Raw genomic sequence first — 17950 nt, forward strand, 5'->3', positions numbered from 1 at the left:
AAAAAGCCTTCTAAAAGAAGATTTTTTAAAAGTCTCTCTCCTGAGATAAGACGTTCTTTTTAAAGCAAGTACCTTCCCAAAGTCACACATTCACATCTTTTATCCGGCTGGAGAAGGAGTCCCGCTAAAAGGCCATGGAACTGCAGGTGAGAAAGTGGCCGAACCCCAAGGCCCAAAAAAAGAGGGTCTGTGCCTCTTCCGAAGGAAACTATAAACTTACTGCCTAGGATTACTGAGCAAATTCCTCTCGCTTCTCAAGATTTTATATAAAACTACACACACCAACAAGTTTCCAAGGAACAGCGCACAGAATGCAAACATGCCGCTCCTCTAAGCCTGTGTCCACTGCCAACCCGGGTTCGTTCAGGACGCCCCCCTGCTACTCTGCGGCGTTCTGTCAGGGGGCCTTCCGTGGGAATAAACTTTCAGAACCAGTAACTTCACCGTCTGCCCTTCTGCACTAAGTAGCGCCTCCCCTATGCTTTGTCCCAAGTTCCACGGGTCCAGCTCGTGCTGCCTGAGTGCAGACAGACGCTAGACACCGTCCCTTCTCCAGCAGAGCAAGCAGCGAGGTCTAACAGCAATCCACTCCAGGACGCCTCCACTGAATGTTAGTAACTGAGGCTGCAGGCACCTCGCGGCGGCAAGAATCAACTCTGTGAGGGGAACCCAAAGACCCTGGAAGTATCATCTGGAGGGCGGGCCCCTTGTTGCACAGGCTCCCTTCTAGGTGAGCGTTCCAGAGACCCATCAGCACCAGTGCGCCAGCTGGCAGTGCCGCGAGAGGCTGCGTCTGCTCCAGTGGGTTTTTTGGAAGGCTCTTTCACCGCGTTTGCCGCTTTTGTGACGGGTGATTTACGAGTGCATCTGCCCACACCTCGCTGAGTGTTGAGCAGCTTTTGACCCAAAACGGCGTGACCTCTGTGCCCCACCCTCCCTAGTCACCCAATTTCACCCCAGGTGACTTTTGTGTCCGTGGACGGAAAAGTGCTCCTAGAGAAACGTTTTGCCGACGTGGAAGAGGTGAAACAAAGAGCAGCAGAAGCACGAAAAGGCCTCAAAGTCGACGAGCTCAAGAGCTGCCATGAGTGGCGGCGCAGCGTCCCGACAGGCGCACCGCATCCACTGCAGAGAACTCTGAAGGCGACTACGTGTAGCCACGTAAGAATACACACAGCTCCTCAGTGAAGAAATTCCATCTGGGGTGCCCCTGGTACACTTCACCCAGGCGATGTCTTCGGTGGTGCAGCTTCCATCCAGAGACAAGAATAAGGTGACAGGTCGCTGGCTCGCTCCTCTGACGGAAACCTCTGCTCCATTTCAGCGCTGCTGCGGTCACCGCTGGGGGCAGTGACACAGGCTCAAGTTTCTTTCAACAAAACGACTGCGTGACTCGTCTGAGTGAAGGTACCTGAGCGGTTCTGAGAAGCTGGCACCAGCACGGGCCGGGGGATGGAAAGCAGGTGACCCTTGCTGCTGGGAAGAGGCTCACACCGTCAGTGAGAAGGCGCGCCCTTCGGGTCAAACGGTCCGGGGCCCATCTGAGAGTGCGTTCACGTGCAGCCCCCACCCTCGCCTCTCAGATGAGAGCCCCAGCTCCGAGAGAGAGAGGCCAGCCGCACTCCTGGGCTGTGGAGGGCAGGCCCGGGGCTCTCAGGGCAGCTCCCCCGAGGGGACCACCACACGCACCTGCAGAGGCCCTGCTGTGGGGGCTGTGGGGGCTGTGGGGGCTGTGGGTAAGCCGCAGGGAAGAGACCGCAGTGGGATCCCAGGGGCTGCTATGGAGGTGGAGTGAGCACACGGCTGCAGGGACCGGGGCACGTGGCGGTCACGAAGCAGGAGACCACGGGCCCTTCCTGTGCCTCTTCAGTGACAGCAAGACGCTACCATTGCTGGAGGCTGCCCTCAGAGTCCACGCACACAATACCGTTAGTGAGTTCCTTGTGACACCAGGAAGGGGCACGATGCCCAGAAAAGGCCCTCCACCCGGAAGACCGACGGTGCCGGGAAGCAGGGGACGCGTCTCTGAGGCCGGCCCCCGGCCCCCGTGCAGGCTCTCGCGGTGTGGTGTGTTGTGTTGTGTGTGTGTTTCAAACAGGTGAGAAGACAAGTGAAGGGTCTGCTTTTGATTTGACGGGCCGGTACTGAACACACAGAATGTAAGAGAAACAAAAAATGTTCCCCAAGCCCTGGCTGGTGTGGCCCAGTGGATTGAGCGCCAGCCTGCAAACCAAAGAGTCGCAGGTTCGATTCCCAGTCGGAGCACAGGCCTGGGTTGCAGGCCAGGTCCCCAGTAGGGGGTGTGCGAGAGGCAACCACACACTGATGTTTCTCTCCCTCCCTTTCTCCTTCCCTTCCTCTCTAAAAATAAATAAACAAAATCTGTTTTTTAAAAGAAGTGTTCCACAAGTAGGCATCCACCTCACCTGAAAAAGGAGTATCAAAAGGAATGGGGATCACGGAGATGTGACATTCACAGACCACTGAGCAACAGAACCACCACCCAGGAGACAGAAGTCCCCGTCCCCAGTCAGCAGAGGACAAGGATGGGTCTCAGTGTCTGCCACAGTTTTGATAACGCCAGCGCGTCCTCCCACCTTCTTCCCCTGCAACCACCTTCGTGTCCCACTTGACCGGAGCTTCATCCCCCGTCTGCTTCTGCCCCAAGCTCCCGCGCTCACTTTGTTACATTCTTTCATGTGCGCCTCCTTCTTAAGGGAAACATGCTCACTAAACTTCACTGGATTTTTTCTTATTATTGTATCAGTTATACCTCAAGGTGACTTGGAAGAAAAGTTATTTTCTATCACACTTGCCCCCCGCCAAAATCATAGTAAAACAGTCCAAGAGGAGAAAAAGAGAAGCCACAAGTGGGAGACGAGCTGTGAAAGCCTGGGGCGAAACTCCCAGGAGAGAAGGGACAGCAGGGGGCGCACCCACCTCAGGGTACAGTAGCCATGCCCCTGGGGGGCCGGGGAGGGGGGGATGGGGCCTGGTGCAGGGAGCAGGCAGGCTGTGGGGGCTGCGTCCTGCGTCCGGGTAAGGGGCTCATCACACCCAGCATCGCCACAGCCAGCTCTCACTTCTTTCCTTCACGTTTCGGCGAGAAAAAGAGGCACAACCCAGGGCTTGAGAAACAAAGTCCTTCTCCGTGACACGGTTTGTGGTCATTATGGTAACATTCATTCTTCACCCCACTGTCAAAACGAGAAGGAAACAGGACACTGTCTCCAACCACCGGTGTCTAAGGAAATTCAGGTTCGTCCTTCTCTTCGCTTCCTGTAAAGCACGGAGACGCCAGCAGCGATGGATCAGGAACGGAGAATCCCAACAGGCGAGAGTCCTGTCAGGTCCCCGCCGTGAGGGGACAGTTTCTACAAGGACAAGAAGGTGAAGAGCGGCACCGATCGCCCTCCACCAGCACTGTCCACGGCAAAGGCGCGAGAAGTCGCTTCCGCAAACGCAGACCCGGGCGGCACCCACTGAAAACAGCGCCATCCGCCTCTCTCCGCAGCCACAGCCCCTTCACAGGCAGGACCGTCCTCTCCGGCAGGTGGTGCTCTCCGCCCCAAGACACGCACCCCGGCCCGGACCAAGCAGCTCAGCGGGCGCCCTGCCCCTCGGCGGTCAGCTCTCTGGGTGTGATGACACCTGGTGGAGCACACTCTGCTACGCGCACTGCAGCACCCTTGTCTCCACGTCCGCCCACCGCGTCTCGTCTTCCCGGGCCGGATCCCATTTCTGCGTCTCCTTCCTCTCCACTCAGTCTCGTGGACCTGAAGGGCAGCTGCCCCTGCTGCTGACGTGGCCCCGCCCAGGGCCCCGCACAGGGGTGTGCAGGGCTGAGACCCTGAGGTGCCATCACCAGGGCCCTCCACTGTCCCAGCGGGCGTCACTGAGAACCGCAAATGCAGGGCAGGCTGGGCTCCCTCACCTCCAGCCCCAGAGCTCTGGGCGCCTTGGCGCTCACACCGCAGTAGGGACCAAGGGCCTCAGAGCTGCGGTGCCAACAGGAAGCCGGGAAGGCGCCCTGGGCTCTGCTGCTGGAACACGCTTATTTATAGCCACACCTTGTACATTCGTCTCAAAAATGAAAACCTCAGACACAAACCACGGAGGACTGCTGGCTCATCATTTGCTCCTGGTTTAACACACAGCGCGGGCACCTGCACAGGGCAGCCCCACGAAGAGGGCGTCTTCCTCTTGTAAGAAAGACACACGGCACGCACAGCGTGTACTCCATCTGGCCACCACGCATGACAGTCAAAGGGACTCATGTGGACGCTAACTGTGAGCTGAGAAACTTCTAGCACCTTCTGCACCACGGAGTCCATGTCGCTGAAGGACAGAAGAAGGGACCACGGACAAGACATCCCACGGCCACTACTCTCACCAGCCCACAGCTCACCCGACACCTGCCCAGCGACGGCGACATCTCGTTAACTGACAGCCACCCCCAGGCCCACAAAGACACCTGGGTGCTGTCCCTTCTCCTCTGCTGGCACACACACAGGACGGCCACGTGGCCACTGGGATGACAAAAGCATCAGGAGGGAGTCGATGTTCTGTCAGAGCAGAGCCCCTGCCCGGCACCAAGCCCGCATGCGCCCTCGCGGTGGCGGCCAGCCCGGCAGGTGCGCAGTGCTGAGCCGGCTCCTCTCGCCCCACAGCCCCATCCACACCGGCCATCTCCCAACACTCTGCCCAGTGCCGAGGACAGTGCAGGCTCTCAAAAAGGTGTCCTTTCTCCTTTCAAAGGCACTTACCCTCCGAAACGACACGACGTAAAACGTGTCCCCCCGCCTGCGGATGGCGTCGAAGAAGTCCTGGTAGCTCCTGGGGGAGGCGTGGTACACTTGCAGCTCGTTCCCCGCCTTCCTGCGGAGTGAGAGGAGGCAGCGTTTTCACACCAGGAGTGTCGCGTGCCCCGAGAGACACTTCCACTCCACACCCACATCTGAATTATAAGAATCTCAACCAAATATTGGTAGCATTTTGGCAGTTTTTTTAAACAATGTTGTGAAAAGCCCGAAGTCAGGAGATTTGTAAGATCCCATCAGCTGCAGCTAAAACTCCATTTCTGAATCGAGACTCTAAAATACCCCAGGCAGCCCTGTGAGTTGTGAAGATCACAGAAGAGCCACTGGCCGGCACAACTGGCCGGCACGACTGCCCGTTTCCGGCACCAAGAACAAAGTCCGAGGACAGCACCACCCGCGCGGTCGGCCCTGCACCGTCAGCCCTGCACCGTCAGCCCTGCACCGTCCCGCCTCTAAGGCTGCGGAAGGGAAAGAGCTCAGGATTCAGAACACAGCAGCCTGGCTCTGAATTCCTGTGCTCGTCCCCAAGGGCATCCTTGGGGAGACGCCCATCGGAGCAGCTCTGGGGTCCAGGGTGAGACAGGACGGGAAGCACCTACGGGGCCCCGCCCCACAGCTATCTCTCGCCAGGGCTGGTCAGACGTGGAAAGTGCCACAGCGGCACCAGCAGGGTGACCTCGAACCACAGCACCTGCCCAGAGCCGCCCGAGGACTGTGGTGTCGACACAGGTCTCCACAGCTCCGCACAGTAAGCTGACACCATAGGTTAAAGGACAAGTGAAGAAAGAATGCTTATTTTCCTCCAAAACAGCTTACTTTTTTTCTCTTATATTACGTTCTTTCATGGTTTCCCTGAATCTTTATTTTTTCAATTTCTACTAAGAGGAGAAAAGAGCAGCCAGGAAGGAAAGTCTATGGAGTCGTGAGAGCTCCCCTGAAACCATGCCGTGTGCTGCGGGGCCACGTCTGGCAGTGAACTCGCACACACAGCTCGAGATCATCCACGGCACCTACGCATCGTGCACACGCCGAGCTCCACTCTCCTCGGGAAGAGCAGGCTGAGGTCCCTGCAAGCTCCTGGCTGCTGCGTGGTCATCGACAACCAACGTGCAGCTTGTTTCCCTGCGGCACCTTCTGGAATGCGGGTGTGTGGCTCATGGCCACTGACCGCACAGTGACTCGGGCCAGACTGAAGCTCCCCTGACACACCGCCCGGCCTTCCTGAGCTGGGGACACCTGCACTCCAGCACATGCAGGACAGGGCAGGTGCCAAAAGGCACAGAGGTGTGAAAACATGGCACTGCCACGTCTGCGCAGGACACCTGCAGCAGGAGGTGGGGCGCAGCCCTGCTAGATGACCTGGCCCGGGCCGCAGGCTGGCAAGTGAGCACAAAAGCATTTGGAGTGCTGAACACGTCCCTGCAAGCCCGTGGATTCCCACACACAGAGCCCAAGGGTAGCGAGGCCCACCCGGCTCACCTGATGTCGGTGGTCTCCGTGTACTGGACGGCCAGGAGCTGCGAAGGCAGGCCCTGTTGCAGTGCACCCTGGAAGAGAAGGAGCGGCAGGTGCCACAGATGAAGGCAAGCGAAGGTCTTCCAGCACCGACCCACTCTGCATCTGCAGCCCCGAGCTCTCGTTGCCGCCACGGCCGGGCAGCGCTCCTTCCCGAACAGCCTGGCGAGGCGCCAGCAGACACGGAGCCCTTGGGCCACAGTCTGGGCCAAGAAGCGTCTCAGGGAGACCAAGGCATCTAAGACCCTTCCCATTCAGATTTCTGTTTGAGATCCCCAAAGCTTAGTTCACAAGCTTAGGTATTACAAGTTTCAGGGCCAAGCCATGTAAGTATTATTGAAAAGATAACAATTTATGCTTGCCTATAACAATTATTTTCCCAACGGAAAGTTCCTGAAGTGTGGAAGGTCCATCATGAAGCCTCTGACCCTGAAGCCACACTGAGTGGGCACAAAAACCTTCACGCGTAAACCCCTGGGGACGACGCCGTCATCAAGGAGAGCTCACCGAAGCGAGCGAGGCGTCTGTCCCCACACGAGCCACACCAGGCTGTGAAAACCTGACCGACAGAGACGGCAGGCAGAGAGAAGCTGGAGCTGCCACTTGCCCATCCAAGGGTCACACCCCTCGACAGAGAGACCTGAAAAACCGGCCCTGAACGTGGGCACCGGCAGCTCCAGGGACCCAGCAAAAGGCCCAGTCAGAGAACACGTGAGGCAGACGGAAGCACGAAGGCTCACGTGGGCCACGGACTCCACCCGCAGCACCCGATCTCGAGTGCCCCGCACCAGACAGCAGGCTCCGTGCGGGGCGGACAGCCCGCCCTCGGCCCTGTGCTCCCAGGGCTGCAGCTCAGCCGAGCGGCAGACACCTGACGAGTGACGCGCGGACGACACCCGACTCCAGGTCCACACAAGAGCTGGCGTCCACCCAAGAGCGGGGCTCCCTAAGTCCAAGGACACTGTCCACGGAGGGGCCTTTCCTTCTCCACGGCCCTATGTTTCAACACCCTCTTTCTGAAAGGCCCTAAGAACAAAGAACGTGAGCAGTATCGTTTATCACGCTGCGCGAGCAAACACATGATGTGGATGCCGTGAAAGCGAGTCTGTGGGAGAGAGCAGGAAACAGCAGCGGGCTGTGCAGGGAGCCCACGGCGCACAGGCCAACCCCATGCCAGCGACCCCGGGCTAGGGCGGGGGCGGGGTGCTGCAGGACGCCGTCGGAGGCGGCTGAGGGTCGGACTCCCCGAATCTTCCAGGGACAGGGCGCCCAGCTGGGGGCAGCCTTCCCACAAAGACAGCAACCACTCAGCCGCTGCCAGAGGGCACATGCAAACTCACCTGAAGGACACGGGCTTTGTGCTGATGGTTCGTCACCCTTCTCGACTTGGTCCTTTCCACCTCATGTCTGTGCACCCACCATCGGAGTTCATGATTTAACCTAAGAAACAGCTTCGTTAATTATGCACATTACACAGAAGTAAAGATGAGAAATAAATTTAACCACACTCCACAGGTTCCAAAGAGCATTCCAGGTGCCTGAGGATTCAGTATTGCCGTCTGTTTAGAAAAAGCGAAGACGCAGGTAAGCTGTTTTTAAGAAGGCATGAACTGTTATGTGGTGGCCTCCTCACCCTCGAGGGCAAAGTGCAGAGAGAACCGCAGCTAAGCACCTGCCCGGGAGAAACACGCGACACAGAGGTGTTTCCACAGGAAGTGTCCCCTGCTTCGGCCCTGGGCTGCATCCCCGCATCCAGACGGGCAGGGGAGACGGCCACAGGAAGCCCAACAACAACAGGTGCGTTACAACCTTTGAAAATCACCTCTTCTGTGGGAAGGGAAAGAGTGAACTCAAATGGTCGGGAAGAAAAAGAAATTTCTAGGTACCATAATCCAAGTTTTCCAATTTTCCAACCAAAAATTTTAGAAGCCGAGTTCTACTAAATGTCCCTTTACTTCCCTTACTTCCTGGAGCAGCTTTGAAGCCGCTGCGACTGCATCTACTTAACTGTAGCTACTACTAATCACAAAACACCGAAGCGGTTTCTGAGGTTCGAGGACAGGGTCCAAAACCACAGAAAAAGTTCCAAGGAGAAGCAGGTGAGGAAAGGCGCACCTGTGCAAGTGTCTCCGGGGTCACCTGTATCCCAGTCACCGTGTCCGCAGCGCTGCGGTGTCACCACCCGCCTGCCTAACGCACGCCCGGACTCTTACCTTACCGCCCCTCTGCAGTTTTCGGATGGGACGTTTCAGGCTGCACCCCCGCCCCCCACGGAATGGAGGCACCGAATCTCTCAGGCAGAGGGGGCACGTGACAAGCAGTGGCTTAGTCCCTCGGTGCCCACCCCTCCCAGGCCACTCAGCGACACTGACCTGAGGGACTCCGTGGTGTTGATCAGGGGCCGGCACGGAGGGGGCGGCAGGTACAGCACGGGCTCCTCGCTCAGCACCATCAGGGCCTTGTCGTCCGAGACAATGTGGTCGTACCTGAAACAGACGTGCACAAACGTGTCTCCTGGTGCCCCGGATTCCTGAGGATTTGGCAATAAAAAGGTCAGCACTCATATTCCCTTGTTACGGACATGGAAGCGTAATAAAGAGAACACCCTGTAAGATCGGAGCAAATGTGCAGATGGCAGAGCACAAATGCCACTTCCCGATTCCCTACAGAGAGACCACGGTCCTCCGTTCACGCAGCCACGGCTGACCGAGCAGTCACCTGATGCCAGAGCGAGGAGACATAACAACACTGGGCTCGCGTTCTCAGGGAGCTCCAGGCACACGGGGTGCTGCTGGCACAGAGGCGGTGGCACGGTACAGGGACGCGGAGGAAACCCCCGACGAACGGGAAGGACAGAGCATGTGACCAGGACTAAGACTCCGTGGTCACCAGAGCTGTGCGACAACGAGACTGAACAGGCTCCTTCAAACTGCACATGTGGCGGGAGGGAGGCCACACACACTCAGCAGGGAAGCAGGAGCGCTGAAGAGCCCAACGAAGCCCCTGGACTCCCGGAGGAGTGTGGGTCCCTAACACTCAAGGGGATGTCCCTCCATGGTGTGGACGCAGGTCCAGGGTACACGGCAGGATGCAGAGCCACGCTGAAAACCAGAGCTGGAACTGGGGATGTGACTGCTAGTTAGTCCCTTCCGTCTGCCATCTAACCCTCTCTCACTAGGACGCCAGAGATCTCTCGTGAATTTCTCTGCGGGGGACGCTCTGGATTTGGAAAATCAGATGTCTGAAACCGAGGAAGTGCGCCAGGCACTGTGCTAGGTGCTGGGGACCCAACAGGGGATGGGGCAAACGAAGTCTGTCTCTGCAGATGCCACTGTGGAAGACGGACCAAACCAAGAAAGCAAACATTACAAGCTCCCAGCCTGGAGGGGGAGCCGGGTGGGAGCCGGGAGAGAGAACCCACAGCAGCACGGAGGTCAGGGGAGAGGGTCAGAGGAGGAAGGGTGCCGGTGGGGGCTGGCGCACGAGAGCAGCCTCAGGAAGAGTGGCTGCGGATGGCAAAGCGGGGCGTGTGAGGAGCGTAAAGGAGGCCACTCAGCTGCGGGGGCTGAGCGCGAGGGAAGGTGGCACCTTCCGATAAGGACGCGCGGACAGAAGGAGACTCCACTGAAGGGGCTTATTGCCGCTGATGTCTACACTAGGCTGTGGCGTCGAGGTGGACTTGGCGGGGACACGGGGGGGCTGGGAGACCAGTCAGGACGGAACCGGGGTGAGCCAGAAGAGGGCGGGGACAGATGCACCAAGGGCGCAGCCGTGAAGAGGGAGACCGGGCTGCATCCAGGTAACTTTTGGAAACAGTATCAACAGCCCTCACTGGAAGGGAGGAGTCACTGCGGCAGAGCAGGGACAGGGACGAGGCCTCCCTGTGTCAAGTGTCCACTCTGCAATGCTGAGACAGGGAAGCTGTGGACACTCCTGCACGCCTGAGTCTGAGATGAAGAAGTATGGGCGGGAAGTGAACTTGAGGCGTCGGACAGACAGACACAGATGGTGTGCTGAGCTATGGCTGAGGCCCCCAGCAGAAAGGACACCAGAGTTCCAGGTCCAGACCTGGGGTGTGGGCAGAGCGGGTGCCCACGGGAGGCAGCAAGCTCAAACACACAGCAAAGGCAGGAAGTTTCCAGGAAGGACGGACCCACAGCCAAGTGTGAGGGAAGACCGAGGGAGACAAAAGACCAGTTTCCACTGGGTTTGTCAACACTGACACCACTGCCCCCGCCCACTGACAAAAATAATCTGGTGGAGGGAAAAGTGACCAAAGGTAAGAGACTGCACGCATGCCTCACCCCCACGGGGAAACGCCCAGACGTCCCTCCCACAGCCCCAGCCCTGCCCGGGAGAAGGGTTTGGGACAGAGAGACAGTCTGCACCCGTGACGGCTGCGCACACAGAGGGCGATCGGCCCAGACGCCAGTGCTGAGGTAGAAGGAGAGAGTCGGCCTGGAGCGCTGGTTGACTCTGCACGCCAGGCGAGGCCACAGGCCACCCTGAAACCCGAGAACAAACGCAGAAATCAGGTCTGCACACTGCCAAACACAAGTGTGACGCCCGCCAGACAGGTCCAGAACCGCGGCTGACAGTCCGTCTCTGGTTTCTACCTCTATTTCCATGTGACAGAGTCTAGTAATGATTTCTGCACATCTGTGGTGACTGGCTTTGTTCTATCAGCCAAAAACATTCTTCAGAAGAGGAAGAAAAACCTGATAGGAGAAATACCAGGGAAGAAGCCAGGCAGAGCCAAGGGGAGAGACAGGGGCCTCGGCCAGCCTCTGTCCAGAGACCGCTGGGCCCGCATGCCACGCAGGGCGGTACCTGCACAAACCCCACAGCAGAGTCCAGGGCCAGGCTGGAGAGAACTGCAGGGCATGAGGCTAGGCTGGACGGTGCCCTCGGGAGTGGCCGTCCCTTCTCGTTCACGGACGGTCCTGGTCGGAGCCCAGCATCCGGCCGAGGCGATGACTCACACCACCTCTCATTCTCAAAAGCGTCCCGGTGTGGGTGACAAGATTCATGGTCCTCTGATTCTGCGCCACACGGCTCTGAGACCAAAGCAGACCCACTCAACTATGAAGTGACAGCAAAGACAGGATTCACCATAAATTACAGGCCTGGAGTCTACTTTTTATTTGAACCAGTTCTCATAACCCTCCTAAAAAATGAAACATAATATAAAATAAGCTACATTAAAATAATTAATACAAGTTCATGGCAGAGGACAAATAAATCACCTAAAACTTCACTGAAAACAAGTCCGTATTTCAAATGTTCTGCAAACTTTGGTATGTTACTCAGTACTATAATGATGGAAGCAAGAACAGCGACTTACCGGACTGATGCTTAGTAAATCTCCCAAGCTGCTTAACAATAATCTCAGAGATTTCAAGAGACTTGTACGTAGCCAAGAATCTATCACCTCTTCCAATTTTGCCAAGACCCATAACCCATGGGATACACAGGCATGGGGACTCAGGGTGGGGACGGAAAGATGGCTTGCATTCCATGTCCTACTTTGACAGCTGGTAAGTGACAGCTGGGAATTCACCCAGACCTGCAGTTCAACCAGGATGACCCTCTGGGAGGCTCTCTGGGAGCCACCTGTACCGCCACCTGAGCTGTGACGTCAAGTGTGTTATCAGCGAGCTATGCGCACTGAAGGGGCACACCCTCAGCTCCATAAACCCACACACTATTACATTTAAACGTCACTTTTGAAGGGTCTCACACAGACAACAGAACTCAGAATCCCAGGCCGGGGATGGCAAACAGGAACAGATAATTTAGCAAAACTGAAGATGCTATTAAACCCCCGCGACACGCAGGGACACCACTAAGGGAGCAGTCAGGAGGCACCACGGTCTCCGACACCACAGCGTCAGTCACACTCCGCACACTGCAGGGACCGCCACACGACTCCTCGGACTGCCACACACAGCGCAGCCCCGAACAGCACAGAGCCCTGGAAAACGAGCACTTCCTCCAGCCTGCAGGCCCTCGGCCCTGACCTCGAGCAGGGGTGTGGGTGTGACGGTGACACCTGGCAGGGCACCTCCTCTCACCCCGGGACACCCCACGATGAGGGAGATTCAGCCCGCCACGGCAGCCCGTCGGACCTCCCTCTGCCTTGTTAGCCGAGGACTGCACTCCCCGGGGCTCTAGTGACACTTCCAAGCAACAGGGGGAAATGTTTATCAAAAAGGGTACAGCCCCGAAAATGCCCACGAACTCCACTGAGTGGTTAACTTCTGGTTAATGTAACAGAGAAATCCCACCCCCACAGGCTTGTGTCTTTTACTCTCCACAAGCAATATGAAAGTGTATCAAGACAATGTTGAATTGTACCAAGGGAGGAATGGTCAATGAGCATCAGCAGCAGGAACAAACGGCTTTATCTGATCGGGGCAAACAGGCTCGCCACGTTTCTGCCCTCTCGCCCCAGCGCAGGGGAGGAGCCACAGACACTGCATACATCACGTGTGTCAACACGTGACAAACCACACGAAGAAAGCACATACAGCGTAACGTGTATGTATCGTGGTTTTCAAGATGTGTATTAATGCAGAAAAACTGAGGTTCTGAGCCCACATCTGTGCAAGAATCCTAACACAGGAAAAGTTTTCAGAGAGTAAACGTAACCCTTGACCTGACCGCCACAGGAGAACGCACAGCCCACCTCGGCACCCGTGTGCTCTCCCAGCTGCGCCGTCTGCAACGCTGAGTGAGATGTGAGTGCTGCTGCAGAGGCCGAGTCACCTTCACGGCTCCAGCTCAACACACCCTCCTCCTCACCTGTAGCTGTCTTTCCGGACGATGCTGTCAGGTGTGTCTTGCACCTCCTTGGCAGAAAATCCGAGAAGATGCCTCCTTTGATTCGCAGGGTTCACGCTCGGATTCATTCTCCTGGAATCCTGCTCCAGCATGCTGAAGATTCAAACATGCAAAACAGGAAGTGAAACAGCAGTATGGCACACATGCGAAGCGGCGGGCTTGAGCACGCCAGAGCTCCCGCGTGGGCCCAAGCACACAGCCAGAAAACACGCTCACGTGCTCAGACCCACGGCCTGGCATCCCCAACACAGGAGAACGGTCTGCAGACACAGTTTGAAGTGTAAAAGCACCTCGCTCGTCGGCCGTTGAAACGACGTCAGGATTCTACGTCGGCGTCGGCGTGTATGAGGGAGGAGTAAGGAGAGCGCACAGTGAACAAGTTTCAAACTCGGATGCAGCCAGTCATCCGGCTTTCAAGTCCCAGCAGGCAGGCTACCTGATACAGAGGTCACTGCGTCAAATTCTTCTCTTTTTATCTCCTGTAAAAATTTCCTGTTTACTTTCACTTCTTCCTGTCCACTCTCCCCTAACACCTTCATTCGTCTACGTATGTTCTCTGGATGGGCCTCTGGGAGGCACAGAAATGCACACGCACACGCAATGCATGTGTGCGTGGGCATCCATGCAGCAGTTATTTAACACCTCGCACACACTAACCCATCCGTCACGGGCTCAGAAACCTGGCTCATCAGAGCACTTTCGTCACAACCAGTTGGTCTGTGACCCCATTCAGCAGCCACACCTGCTGCAGACCACGCTTCCCCACCAGCACCAGCCCCCAAAATTGCTGCCACAGCCTCAGGACAGAGGTCCAACCACAGCTCCGGTCTCTAGCCACAGCTCCTGCAGAAACTCTCCTCTTTTTGCTTTTTTTTTTTTTTGGCCAAGGGGCTCAGAGCTCTCCAGAGGGCCTTTGTGATACCCCCTCGGTGGCGTCAGCACAGGGGAGCCGGAGTCAGGGGTGGGGAAAAAGTAGGACCCGAAGAGCCTGTGAGTCTCTGCTGCATCATCTACCCACAGGCCCCGGACGCGCTTGTGAAAGGTGACATTCTGAGAAACTCCACAACGAATCTTTTAAAGTCTTTCACTTATTTTTTAAGTTGCTTTTGTCATTTGTCCTCCATTCCCTGTACTTTTGAAGTATTAACATGAAGCTTCTCTTAAGTTAAGTTATAGCCAAGGTAATGGTCCAATTCAGCTCAAAAACCTGCAAACGCCCCAACCCTATGAAATGACCCCACAAACTGATTCTAACCATCGAGTGAGTAACCGCAGGTTCACCTCTGTTTTCACCAACGTCTGAAAGACCGAAGGAGGCTCCCTGTGCCACCAGAGACACTAAGGAAGGGAGTCAGCACCCTGGTCACCAGCAAAAGTACAAAGTCACGTGAGAGTCATGTTGGTGTGAACTGTTAGATTCTGGGCGTGTGTGTTGTGGCATCAGTCGACATCCCTTTTTGCTAATTCTGGAAAAATAAACGTCCAGTAACTTGGCGAAGAGACGGCTCCGAGTCACAGTGCGAGGCACTGCCTGCCTGCCTGTCCTTGTGACCACAGTCTGTGACACTGACACAGGGCCTGACCGCACTCTTGTCACGATCGGCTTCGGTCACCTTCTGGTCAGTACTTTAACTTTACCCTGTTCTTTTAAGATGTTATGTATTTATTTTGAGAGACAGAGGAAGGGAGGGGAAGAGGGAGGGAGAGAAACACCAGTATGTGGTTGCATGTCCCCCACTGGGGACCTGGCCCACAACCCAGGCTTGTGCCCCCACTGGGAACCGAGCCAGTGACCCTTTGGTTCGCAGGCCGGTGCTCAATCCACTGAGCCACACCAGCCAGGGCATCTATCCAGTATTTTAAAACAAACTAGTAAACATTACGAAAGTGGTGGTTCCTGTGTCTCTAGCACCAGAAGCATGCTACCCCCCACTCCTTGCTACCACAAGTCTCGATTGTGTCAAGCTACAAACTAATCCTTACACCAATAAACTCGCTCGTGTTATCCGCCAACGGGCCTGGACAGCGTAGAGTAATAAAACACAACTAATTTCAATTTCCCCGAAGGCCTGGAAAAGAACTACAACAATTACTGAACCTTTCCATTCACGAAGTTCTAAAGGCCAACAACTGCTTTAGATTATTCATGAAGCTACTTCACCCTTAGGGTATAATCTCAGATACCCAGTTTTCATACCACGTAGCTGAGCAACCAATGGCACATCTCCAAATCAGGTCCACCCTCTGCAAACCTGCTTTCTTATGGTACACACAGGGCAACTGGAAAGTCGAGCCACCTCAGCAGGTGGGCTTCCCCCTGGTTCTCCTCCCCACAGAAGCCCCACGCAGCTGCTGCTGTCGACCTGAGAGCCACACCTGACCTCTGAACTCCCGAGATGCTGACCTTCGGGTTCATACACAGGAGTGGGAAAAGCCCAGAATCTGAGCCAGGAGACCTGGGGTTGAGGGGTGACTCTGAGCTCCCGCCCCCCGCCAATTCCTCACGTGTACAATAAGAAAGAAGAAAACATATTTCACAGGGATTTTCAAAAGGTTCAAAAGGTCCATGTGCCCCAGAGGCGGCCAGGCAGTCTGGGGCAGAGCCAGGCGCACTCTCGACCATCCAACCCAGGTCAGACCATCAGCACCGCTGAGTCCAGGCCCGCAGGTGGCTCTGCGCTTCTGTCCTCCCCAGCTCCCTGCTGCTGAGCCCCTGGCCTCACCTCCTGCCTCTCCCAGACCTGCTGGCTGCCCTGCCCTTCACTTTCCACGGTCTGAGGGGCCATCCCCCCGCCCCCGTGTGTTCTGCTCAGTCTGCAGTCCTCACTGGCAGGTAAGAACCCAAAGACCTCTGCTTTGTCCCAAGGCAATGCCCCTCCCACAGGAAGCGTCCCTTTTACCAACAAACTAACAAATTTGTGCCAGAGAAAAATCCAGATCTTTATCTTAGGAAAACGAACTCAAAGCCAGGAAAGAGGTGTGCTCTCATTGGGACAGGAGAGGGTGTAGGCCTCCGGTGCCTGGAGGCTGCGGATGGAGGGCCGGCTGGGGAGCCTGCCCACCTTCTCACTTTCTCTGTTTCTGAAGGGCTCACAGACGACTTCCGCAGGCCGGCAGTGATGGGGGCAGTTCACTGGAAACAGAAATATGACTGAAAAAGCAGATTTCCAACCAAGACAGCACAGCCCCCTAAAGAGCAGCTCCCAGGACAGGGGTTCCCAGACCCGAGAGAGACGTCTGCTGCCCAACCAGCCAAGGGCGCCGGCGCGACCACGTCAGCCAGAGCCCCGGTCTCTCCCTGCAGGGATCGACGCAGCAGCAAGCAGGGCTCCCTTGAGGGCCCAGGCTCCACGCTGGGAGGGAGACAGCAGCCCCTGCAGAGGCCCTGGTAACAAGACTCTGAGACTGGGCCCACGGCGATGGCTCAGGTCCCTGCCGATGGCCTCTAGGACTGAGGCATCTGCAAAGCAGGTCCCCCAAGGAGCCACCGCAGGTGACGACACTTGGAGGAGCAAGAAGGCCTGCCCCGCCCACACTACAGGCGCTCTGGCAAAGGGAACGGCTGTTGTTTCAGGCCGCGAATTACGTGTCTGTGACCCAGGAGCCGTTAAGGCAGGCACGCCAAGCGGCTCTGCAGCGCCCCCGCGGGTTCTGAGTGTCCTGGACTCTGCAGGCCTGAGGGCGTCTCTCCTGGCCTGAGGCATTCACAGGCCCGCCCAGGGTCGCTGCCCTTCCCTCCACGCCCTCCGCAGACCTGGCACCAGCTTCCAGCAGCACTTGCTGTTCAGGTCCCTGCGCCCCGTGCAGGCACTTCTCATGAGACTTCACACTCTCACACCTGTTCTGTCACAGAGGCCTGTGCCCAGCGACCATCCATGTCACTGCCCTGCGTGCCAGGGGTGGCAGGCGCCGCGCCCTCGGAAGGCAGCAAACCTCACAGCTGCCGATTTGAAGTGAGAGAGGCGGGACGCTCCCGTGCACTCCAACGCCCGGAGCCGCCCGGCCCCGAGCCCGCCCTACGGCAATCAGAGCAGGCGCGTGTGCGGCTCGCGCCCCGGTTCTGGGAGGAACTGCTCGTACTGCGCCCTCAGACCAGCACGCAGCGCCTCGTTAGGGTCTGACGAGTGGCTTAACAGAACCTGAAAACCACAGAGGCGGCTGCTCGCACCAGCACCCCATGAAGAACGCCTCCACACGGCCAACCTAGGTCGTTCTGGAAGACACACTCGGTGATAGCAACCATCACGAACGTGGATACCACTCTGGGGACCTCCTCTTCCATTCATCTTTCCCCGTCGTGTTTTCACGTGCCTCTGTTCTAAATTCACACAAAAAACGGGAAGGAAAATGGCAGCGAGGGATGAGGCTAATGGGGATACTGGGGAAGGGCAGGCGCCAGGCGAGGGGGGCGGAGGCCTGCAGCCTCCTGGCCCAGGCTGCCCGGAGACCAGGGGGCGGCGGCACCTCGGCCGTGGACGTGCACACTGACACCAGCGCGCGCTCAGGACACGGGACCAAGAGGTCCACGCGCAGCACACACAGTCCAGGCTGGCACTCGCCGAAACTCACCCCAAAGAGCGAGAGTCAAACGCGGACTGAAATGACAACGCAGCTCGAATCTGGACACAAAAAAGGCATCAATGACAACCTGTCTCGAAAGCTGAACAATACGTAATAATGACACGTCTTTTCCTACATCAGAAAGTGATCCTGTGCGAGCTACCTTAACATGAGGCCGGACCCGCACTCCCTTCGTCACTGGTGTGCTGCGC

At 57.0% G+C, this 17950-nt stretch overlaps 1 protein-coding gene across 2 annotated transcripts in view; it reads right to left on the reverse strand.

Moving 5' to 3' along the window:
* Positions 1–17950, reverse strand: part of ATF6 (activating transcription factor 6) — an 85825-nt gene that overhangs the window by 31976 nt on the left and 35899 nt on the right. For both annotated transcript variants that reach the window (XM_053914428.2, XM_053914430.2), the window contains exons 11-15: positions 13140–13271; positions 8708–8821; positions 7676–7775; positions 6300–6367; positions 4767–4878 (exon numbers count right to left, since the gene is read on the reverse strand). In XM_053914428.2, the coding sequence (XP_053770403.1) occupies positions 4767–4878; positions 6300–6367; positions 7676–7775; positions 8708–8821; positions 13140–13271 (526 nt within the window). The remainder of the gene's footprint in view (positions 1–4766; positions 4879–6299; positions 6368–7675; positions 7776–8707; positions 8822–13139; positions 13272–17950) is intronic.

Source organism: Desmodus rotundus, chromosome 12, assembly GCF_022682495.2.
Source record: "Desmodus rotundus isolate HL8 chromosome 12, HLdesRot8A.1, whole genome shotgun sequence".
NCBI classification, from domain to species: Eukaryota; Metazoa; Chordata; class Mammalia; order Chiroptera; family Phyllostomidae; genus Desmodus; species Desmodus rotundus.